The 9,932-nt window shown below is 35.7% G+C and overlaps 1 protein-coding gene and 1 pseudogene across 1 annotated transcript; both read left to right on the top strand.

Annotated features, from left to right (window-relative positions):
* The first annotated feature begins 456 nt into the window (after positions 1 to 456).
* Positions 457 to 1,280, top strand: LOC125056279 (annotated as a pseudogene).
* A 653-nt stretch (positions 1,281 to 1,933) lies between these two features.
* On the top strand, positions 1,934 to 7,971 carry LOC125056278 (myrosinase 1-like). Its single transcript, XM_047659307.1, has 6 exons — positions 1,934 to 1,957; positions 3,318 to 3,486; positions 4,180 to 4,844; positions 5,569 to 5,862; positions 6,558 to 6,796; positions 7,814 to 7,971. The coding sequence occupies exons 1-6, from the start codon at positions 1,934 to 1,936 to the stop codon at positions 7,953 to 7,955; spliced, it is 1,533 nt and encodes a 510-aa protein (XP_047515263.1). The 3' UTR covers positions 7,956 to 7,971.
* Positions 7,972 to 9,932: the final 1,961 nt, after the last annotated feature.

Raw genomic sequence — 9,932 nt, 5'->3', positions numbered from 1 at the left:
ACACAGGTAAGAACGACCAGGGACTATAGAGTTTGGGTAGTGGCTACTTCGGCAGATAACAGGTAGTAAAGGTGTATAAAATAGTACCTTAAATTCGTTAAAGTATAAAGCTCAATTTTTTTATATTTTATTAGGGATAAAGTAAGGAATCTCGTCATCCATTGCCAGACACTTATGACAGTTGCAACCCCCTGCCAGACACCCCTAAACTTTAATAAATTATAATTATACTTTCGTTAGAGTATAAAAGCTAAATTTTATATATGTTACTTGGGGACCTATAAAAAAATGTTACCTCAAAAGCCGGACAGTTTGAATAGTTTTTACACCTTGCCAGACACATTGAAAGTCTACTGTAGGTCCGAGCGCGAGGTAACGACTGTTCTAGCGGGTGCGAGTGAGATAGGGCGCTTAGTCGACTGCGATTATTTACTTCGCAAGGGTAAAAAAATAGTAATAAGAAGTGCTGATACCGATATTGCGGCTATAATGCTTGGTAACATGCATCATCTTAAAAGTGATTCGGTTGTTCGGATGCTTACGGGTACTGGCAATAACTTAAGATATGTGGACCTAACTAAAATACATGCAAAGTTGGGACAGTTGATTTGTCAAAGTTTACCTGGATTTCATGCCAAGTGATTTTAACCCTGCGTTTTTCAGAAAAGGAAAATCGATACCATACAAGAAATTAAAAAAATATTCCGAGTACCAGGAAGCTTTCAAAAACTACGGCAACAGCGAATTAATTGAAAATTTAGATTTCCAACAAAACATCTTCAATATTATTCAGAGATTTATATGCAGTGTTTATAATGTCCCTAATGTTATTGGTGTTGATGACGCTAGACTACAAATATTGATCGATTTGTATACATTACCGATGTAAATGAAGCTTTTGACCGGAAGAAGTTGCGAAATTTAGACGCCAGAAATCTACCACCATGCCAAAGCGAGCTATTGCAGCAATTTCTGCGAGCAAATTATGTATGTACCATATGGAATAATGCTCATCTGAAAAATCCAACCACATATCAACCAGACAATAACAGCTGGGTATTGAAAAATGGCAAATACCAATTCAAATGGTTTACAGGAGATCAACTACCAAGTTATGTTAGTGATTCGTTCAAAACTTAATCAGGTATGTTATTATTATGACAAATTAATGTACATAATTTTTTAATTATTCATAACTGAATAACATTTTTTATTTTTTATCAGAAACTGACGAAGAAGGCGATATAGATGACGACAAAGAAAATGAAATTATCGACGATAACGAATAAATATTTTTTTCCATGTAATAATAGTTGTTTTGTATTTTATAATAATAAAATTACATTTTTTACTTTATATAACATGGCTAGGAGCGTAATAAAATAATGTTATTATTAAATATCTTTAAAGATCGCAATCGACTAAGCGCTCGCGCTCGGACCTACAGCGGACTTTAAATGTGTCTGGCAAGGAGTAAAAACCATTAAAACTGTCCGGCTATTGAGGTAACATTTTTCATAGGTCCCCAAGTAACATATATAAAATATAGCTTTTATACTCTAACGAAAGTATAATTATAATTTATTAAAGTTTAGGGGTGTCTGGCAGGGGGTTGCAACTGTCATAAGTGTCTGGCAATGGATTACGAGATTCCTTAAGTTATCCCTAATAAAATATAAAAAAATTGAGCTTTATACTATAACGAATTTAAGGTACTATTTTATACACCTTTACTACCTGTGTCCTGCCAAAGTAACCACTACCCAAACTCTATAGTCCCTGGTCGTTCTTACCTGTATAGGGGACACGCACAGAAGAACTTTCAGCTTTTATAAAATGACGAAGATCTGGCAGTTCTGGGCTCTTAGGAAATTAGTGAATCATGAACCCGAAAGTCCTAGGTTTCGTAGAGAAATTTTTAGAAATGTGTACCATGGTGGTATCACAAGTTACAAAGGCATATTGTCTTAATATATTATTATTATTATTATTACAATCTATAATGTCTTGAAGAATCTAACCTAATATTTTCTTGTTTTGTGTTTAAAATAAATTGCAGAACAAACGTTGAATCAAATAAATTCTTATTTGGGCTATTACTTGATTTTTAAAACACAAACTAGGAGCAAAGAATTGACGACGACGAATCCCTGGTGTTCGTAGGTTCGATCCCCGAGTGTGCACCAATGAGTTTCTGTCTATTATATTTCTGTCTAAGGAAAACACCGTCACAAAACCGGCATGTCATGTCTTTGACCCAAAAAATCGAGTTTTTCTGTGTGGAAGGTGGATCACCTACTTTTAGAGAAAACAATTCATCACTAAACAAATACAGAAATCTGAGGCCGAAGCTTGTTATATAGCCTTCCAGGATGGACTTTTCAACACAAAAATAATTTTACAAAACCAGTCGATCATTTTGAGAGCGCGTTCAAACAAACAAACATACCTTATGTCGTAACTTAAGCTTTACTGCCTGGGTGTTACGGAAACTGTGCAAAAAATACAGAGGTTCAATTTTCAGTGAAATCTTTTTATTTTGGATTAACAGGTGCTGACTTACCTGAAATATCTATGAACGGACACATAAGAAAAATGTAATTATTGGGACGTGAATGAATCTAAATACTATTTATGATTTTGTTTATTTGTTTGCAGATGAATTTTTTGAACGTAGAAAGAACGCACTCCTCGTAGTTCGTAACTTACTATAGGTTTCACTATTATATCGTTTCACGATCAAGATTCTTAGATAGAGGTGTCAAAAGGTTCAAGAAACACTCTGAGAGATAAATAAGATAAGATAGTAATAAATATAAAAACATCGCCCTCCCGTGAAATTACTAAGGATGCTTTTGCCACATATTATGTGAGTATTCAACAGTAGTTACAAGTAGTTGTATTATGTATTGCTCATGTTATTCATGCGTGATATGGGTTTTTTACTTTTGGGTTATTGCATACCAATCTGAAACTATTAATTCAAATACAAATTAAGTACTTGTATTGGAGTTTGAATACCAATTATTGAATAATTAATTACTTCGGCAACACTTCGGCATCAATTCCGATTTAGTTTAGATTACAAAAAGAACTTAGTAATACTTCGTACAAAACGCTTGACTTTATTAGATATCTTGGTACAATCGAGATATCTAATAAAGTGACCGAGTAAGCTTTATGTCTTTGAATTCTTATCCAATAAAAAAACAGGTTTATTTTAAAATATCATACTTTACCCAAGGTTTTTAAATACTATTATGGTTTAAATTTAAGCTAAGTCTATTCGGATTTTGGTCTTATGAATCACATCCCAGACGTCGAATTATTTATTGACTTATTTTCCATCTAGGTTGGCCATATGCCTTTGTTTATCAGCATCACAAGGCCATAGGATACGCCATGAAGTCCGCAATTTTCCTGATCATTTTCTCTTCGGAACAGCAACGGCATCGTACCAAATTGAAGGTGCATGGAATGTAGACGGTATGTAAATCACTAATGCAGAACAAATCTGATTGAAACAAATGTATCAATGTAACCACGACATCATTTGGAAGAAAATTGTATTATCAAACGTATAATATCAATCACAAAAATTCAAATATTTACGTTTGTAAAGTTTATGTTGTGTTTTGTTTTTGTATTGATTATTAAGTGTCGTCAAGTCCTACGAATGTTAGCAATATATCTTCTATCTATATATATAAAAGAAAGTCGTGTTTGTTACAACACTTATAACATATATAGTTCAAGAAATTCCGATCTTGAGGTGAATGAGGAGATGCATAACCATGCTTTGATCCTGATCAAAAGATGTTGGATATCAGAAAGTGCTTAACATGCAGTATCGCTATATTGACGCTAGAGAGAAGATGCCTAATGTGTAAAACTGCCATTCTTCTTTCGCAATGGCAAGCAATAAAACATTTCTGTATTTGCAAAAAAGTTGTATTAATGTAATACTTAACATTAATAAAATCCTAAAATAAGTTAAATTAAAGTAACAACGATATTATAAGGTTGTAGGGCGGAACGAAGTTAGCCAGGTCAGCTAGTAATATATAAAATATACTGATAGTATAAATGAAAAGCTTATGTTTACGGTCGGATTATGCCTACATCGTCTGCTTAGAATGACAATAATTATAGATATATAAATTGTGTACATTTTTTCAGGTAAAAGTGAAAACATATGGGATCATTTGAGCCATCAAACACCATGTGTTATTCAAAACTGTGATACTGGTGATGTTGCAGATAATTCATATTATTTATATAAAAGGGACGTAGAAATGCTACAAGAGCTCGGAGTTGATTTCTATAGATTCTCCATTTCCTGGACGAGAATTTTCCCAACTGGATTCACTGATAAAATTAATGAGGCTGGTGTTCAATATTACAACAATTTGATAGATGAGCTACTGAAAAACGGAATAACTCCAATGGTAACATTATTTCATTGGGACCTGCCCCAAAACTTGCAACAACTCGGTGGCTGGGCCAATCCACACATTGTTGAGTGGTTTGGAGATTATGCTAAAGTAGCTTTTGAATTATTCGGGGACAGGGTGAAATATTGGATAACTATAAATGAACCGTACCAAATTTGCCACATGGGATACGGTGAGAAGGAATTGGCCCCCTTGCTTGATAGTAAAGGTTTTGGGGAGTACCTGTGTGCGAAATATTTATTATTGGGACACGCTAAAGCATACCACACTTACAATAATGAGTTCAGACAACATCAACGTGGAGAAATATTTATAACTCTGAGTGCTCACTGGTATGAACCTGATGGCGAAGATAATGTTGAAGCAGCGAACGACAGTAATGAATTTAATGTAAGTATCTTTATTAAATTAAGAGTCCTCAAATCATTGAACATAGATATATCGTCATACTTGAAGTAGTGACATCGTGAACCTAATTTAATTTCCACCAGTACTTTCAGGAGTAGTCAAATTTATAAATTTTGTCACTTACTGATTCGATCATCATAACTTTAAGGCAGTAGTAGCAGACAGAAGAAATCAAAGAAAAAATTGACCGACGTAGTATGGATCTCACAACTTTTTACGCTAGAATTGCGTTGCGAGACTTGGTTTTGTTTTTAATGGAAATATACATGAATAGAGTTATATTTTATAGTCAATACTTACTTAGCTTAGAGACACCCAGTCAAGTGTGAGATTCAGAATCGAGACTTAGAGCGACCTATGACTCCTGAATGCCAACATCCGTATTTTCGACGTGCGAGAGTAAGGCCTACAACGCACTAGCGGGCGGTTTATGGTTGTCCGCAAATCAGTGCGTCGTTATCGTGCGGTTTCATGTAAAAATCGATGTGCGGCCTACCGCAGCGGCACACCGCATCGCGGCCAGCCGCTAGTGCGTTGTAGGCCTTAGGGTTATGTCTCATTTCTGAACCTTTGTTGGTTAAGTATTGTTGTATTCGATATTAAACATTGTTTAGGTTGGGATAAATATACCTATTTTCCTAATTATTACGTAAAAGGCTATCCATAAATACTTCTAACTTTGAATAATATCCTTAACGGGTTTCAGTGGGGCCATTACGCCCATCCAATATTTTCGGCAACCGGAGACTATCCTCCTGTAATGAAAGAGAGAATAGCGGCCAGAAGTTTCGAGCAGGGATTCCAAAGGTCCAGGTTGCCTGAATTCACCGCTGAGGAAATTGAATATGTACGAGGAACATCAGATTACTTTGGCCTCAACCATTACTCTGCATCATATGCATACAGAAATAATTCAGTGGAAGGTTATCACGCAAGTCCATCAATATTTGACGACGTTGGTGTTATAACGTACAACAAGGATTCTGGAGAAGGAATCGTGGTAAGATAAATTGACATAGACATGTCATTTATTACAAACAAACATACACACACATAAACACAAAATAACAATAATCAAAGAAAAATTTTTTTTTTCCCCTTTTCCCATTCGGTTCATGTGAATCGTACAATTCGTGTGTGCTGTGGCTGTAATTGGCCCTGGCTCAGCATTATGCTGAGGAGCATAATGTCCCACGGCGCTGGTCATTCTGCCAGAGACCACATCAGCTAGTTTGCGCCTCAGTCGCAAAAAATAAAGAAAAAGAATGTAATAATACTTAGTAGAAAAAAATAATAATAATAGTAATTGTTAGCAGTGTTAGTAATGAAGTCTTGTGTAATAAATTGTGTAAAAAATAAAAATAATTATTGTTAAGAAGTACATAAATATTTTTTTTAAATTAACTACTATAGTTCTCGTTCAACGTGTTTAACTATTAATTTTGATAACTTGTGGGTGTGCAATTGTTTAATCGGTTGCCGTCTAAGGTTGGTAACATTAGCGTGATTGATCAGTTCAAAAGGGCATTAAAGATACACATCAGAATGGGCCCATTAGACTAAAATTGGGCTAGCTGATGGCGACGTGTATCTCGTTCGTATATACTTAATATTAAATTTCTCATGTAAATAAAAAATAATGTTTGTAGTGAGAAATAAAGTTCTTTAAACATTATATAACATTTTACATTATAGGGCTCTCCATGGGCATTTTACAAACTTTTGAAATCAATAAGCGAGAAGTACGGAAACCCACCAGTATTTGTAACTGAGAACGGTAGAGGCAATAATGGTGGCTTAGAAGATGATGACAGAGTAACATATTATAGGCAGTATATTAGTGCTATGTTGGATGCCATGGACGAAGGTTGTGATGTACGTGGCTATACCACATGGAGCCTTATGGATAACTTCGAGTGGTTGAAGGGATATTCGTAAGTATTCACGTTAAGTAAGTAGCAAAGTAATTTAAAATAAGTAATTCATGTTTTGATACTTTGTAACTTTAAAGTTTAAATTTATTTAATATGGAGCTAACACCTACTTTCTTATTTTATATATTAATTTTACGTTTGTATTCAATGTACAAACGTACAGAATGTACAGAATATTCTTGCAAGTTTTAGCGTTTGTCTTGCTGATAGATATTTGTATGAATGTTGTCATTTGCAAAATAAGGCTATAGCTAATGATATTATTGAATCGAACACAGATCTCCAGCTATTATTTCTCTGTCTTTATTATTGTCTTCCTTGTAGTAGCAGGTATGAAGTAGGCCAATGATACAATATGTTGTTTGTTGTAAGAACGAATAAAGATTGTGACCAAACGGCTTAACAGATTTCATTAAAATTTTGCAAATCGTTTAAGATCGTTGAGCCCTTAAATTACCATGACCACGGGATTATATGAAAATATAGCTATATTATGTAAAATATAGTAAATAATATGATAGTAAAATGTATAAGGGGGCGTCCATAAATTACGTGAGGTGTTTAAGGGGGGGAGGGGGTCGAGTCAAATCTCATTTAATCTTACGTTGGAGAGGGGGGGGGGGGGGTACGGCAAATATCACGCAATTTTTTTTCTGATTGAAAATTTTTTTTTAGGAAAACGGTTGACCCTAAAGGCCATCTCTGCAACATCCCGCTAACTCCATACCTTAACGCTCAACAATTCACTTATTTTGTTTTAGTCGTAAATAAAAGCACGAAGCAATTTTTTTTTCTTTTTCAACGCGTTTACGTAAGAAACCCACATTTTGAAAATCTCACGTGAGATTGGGGGTTGGGCCCCCTCCGGGTTGAATAAAATCTCAAGACATCTCACCAGGGGGGGAGGGAGTCTCAGGAAATTTAAAAAAACACCTCACGTAATTTATGGACGCCCCCTAAAACAAATGAAATATAATGAATGAAAAAATGTGTTACTAACTACTAACATTCTTACAGAGTCAAATTCGGGCTATACCAAGTGGATATGAGCAGTCCTCGGCGCACGCGCACTCCGCGTAAATCGGCATTTGTGTACAAAGAAATTCTGCGATCTAGGAGCCTTGATTTGCACTATGAACCTAATTTTATTATACATTAAATTTTTATTATTACTATGGTGTTATTTTATTTTTCAGTTGAATTATAAATGCGATAATTATCATAAAACTAACGAAAAAAGCTATTAACCTTATCTAAGGGAATTATAAGTTAAACTAGCGTGTACAAAAACTATATTTTATTCAAATAAATCCGGAGGACGATTTTTTTTATCCTATCTATAAAAATAGCATAAAGAAATTGACATGACATTGCCAACATATATTAAAAACTATGAAAACATAGTAACAGTTACGGATAACGAAGATTATAGTTTAGAAAGCTGGTAAACGACGCTGGCGGTCGGTGGGTAAGGTAGAGGAAGTATGGGTCAGCCAGTCCCTTTTACCAGCGTGTAGTTTTTTTTTATAGAACGGTGGGCAAACGGGCAGGAGGCTCACCTGATGTTAAGTGATACCGCCGCCCATGGACACTCTCAATGCCAGAGGGCTCGCGAGTGCATTGCCGGCCTAAATTTAGGCCTTAGTTAAAGATATTCGTATTCTTAAGTACTTAAATAGATTTACGCAACCGTGCCAGTCGGACGTTTAAACTCTCATAAGCTTGCTTCGCTGTGTAATTTTGTTTGACCATCATTAACGTTCGACCAATAAACGGAACATATTTTACAACACCACTTCCAGTTTCATTTCGAGAGTGCGGCGGTGGTTCAGATCGAGCCATCGTACGCTTATAGTAATATATATAGGAACGGTAAATTTATAGCTATAGTATCTACCCAATACTAGAAAAATAAAGAAGCTTGCGAAGATTTTTAAAATTGAAATTGAACGATAGATTAATGACAAATTCTATGACTTTCTAACAATAAATGTTTTAATGCAGAATTTTTTTCCACATTTATTCATGGAATATTGAGTTAGTCTTTAGTGGTATTTATTAGCAAATATAATATTACTTTTATTTTATGCACAAGAAGTAGTTGGGTACAACAACGTTTAGAGTACCTACTAGTCCGAGCGCTTCAGGATCCACCTTTCTATATTGAAATAAATTTTGTAATAAGACAGACATTCTTTGTAAACAGTAGTATACTACGAGAGTGGTCCGATAAGTACTTAGCCTACAAAACATAAAAATAAAATTGGTAAAGTGGCGATTTATTTCTCAACATAACCTCCTTTGAGACCCAGCGATGTTGCAACGTCTTTAACCCGTCTTAAAAATCGTCTTCTAAAACCGCCTCAAAACAATTCGACTCCAATTTCTGACCGGCGAATGACGTTTTACAATTTGGATATAAAAAGAAGTTGCACCAAACTAAACCCGGAGATTACTTTAGATATGGCAGCAGTTAGTAGTCTTATTCTACCAATTAGGCCGTGGTGAGTGCGAAGGTGTGAGCCGGTGCATTATCCTGATGTAAGACCTTTTTTCTTCGCCAAATGGGGCCGTACACCGCATCCAAGCGCTATTTGATTTCGCTGCGCGTTTTCCCCTCCAAAAACAAGAATCGAATCACTGACTGACACGCTCGCTTCCACACACGGTCAAAACAAATCTACGTGTTCGATTTGGCTGAAATATTAACGGTAGCTGTCTACGAGAATTTTCCAAGCTATGAAAAATGCCAATGCTCTTGCGATAGTGGTGCTATCGGGCGGTGGGGCTAACTACTTACAACTGTGCAACTAAAATGCGGGCACACAATGCACACAAGCTTTCGGCTTTTATAAAACGATGCCCGACTGAACTCTATGCACAAGACTCTAACGGATCTGTATGATCAAATCACAGCTACAACCAACCAGCCACAATCTGCCCGAGCGGCAAAATCCAGCCTGTCAGACCAGAGTAAAATACCGCCTTAACAGAGGAAGGCAGGGTTCCATGCTTAACGCTTCACAATCCACTTTGGTCCTGCTTATTTAGTGTCCAACCGCGATGGTCAAGGTCCGAGTCTCGCAGGAAACGCTGTTGTACTAGCCGTGGGAACATTTATGCCTTAGGGGTTTTA

The sequence above is a fragment of the Pieris napi genome, chromosome 14 (genome assembly GCF_905475465.1).
Source record: "Pieris napi chromosome 14, ilPieNapi1.2, whole genome shotgun sequence".
NCBI lineage: Eukaryota > Metazoa > Arthropoda > Insecta > Lepidoptera > Pieridae > Pieris > Pieris napi.
Note: the sequence above shows the minus strand (reverse complement) of the source record. Positions and strands in the feature narration are given on the sequence as shown.

What these genes read in the sequence shown, in the direction of transcription:
- LOC125056278 (XM_047659307.1), top strand. Translation starts at nt 1,934, where the DNA reads ATGGTGGTATCACAAGTTACAAAG. An exon ending in ACGACAGTAATGAATTTAAT is followed by an intron (nt 4,845 to 5,568) that starts GTAAGTATCTTT and finishes AACGGGTTTCAG; the next exon opens with TGGGGCCATTACGCCCATCC. An exon ending in GAGTGGTTGAAGGGATATTC is followed by an intron (nt 6,797 to 7,813) that starts GTAAGTATTCAC and finishes ACATTCTTACAG; the next exon opens with AGTCAAATTCGGGCTATACC.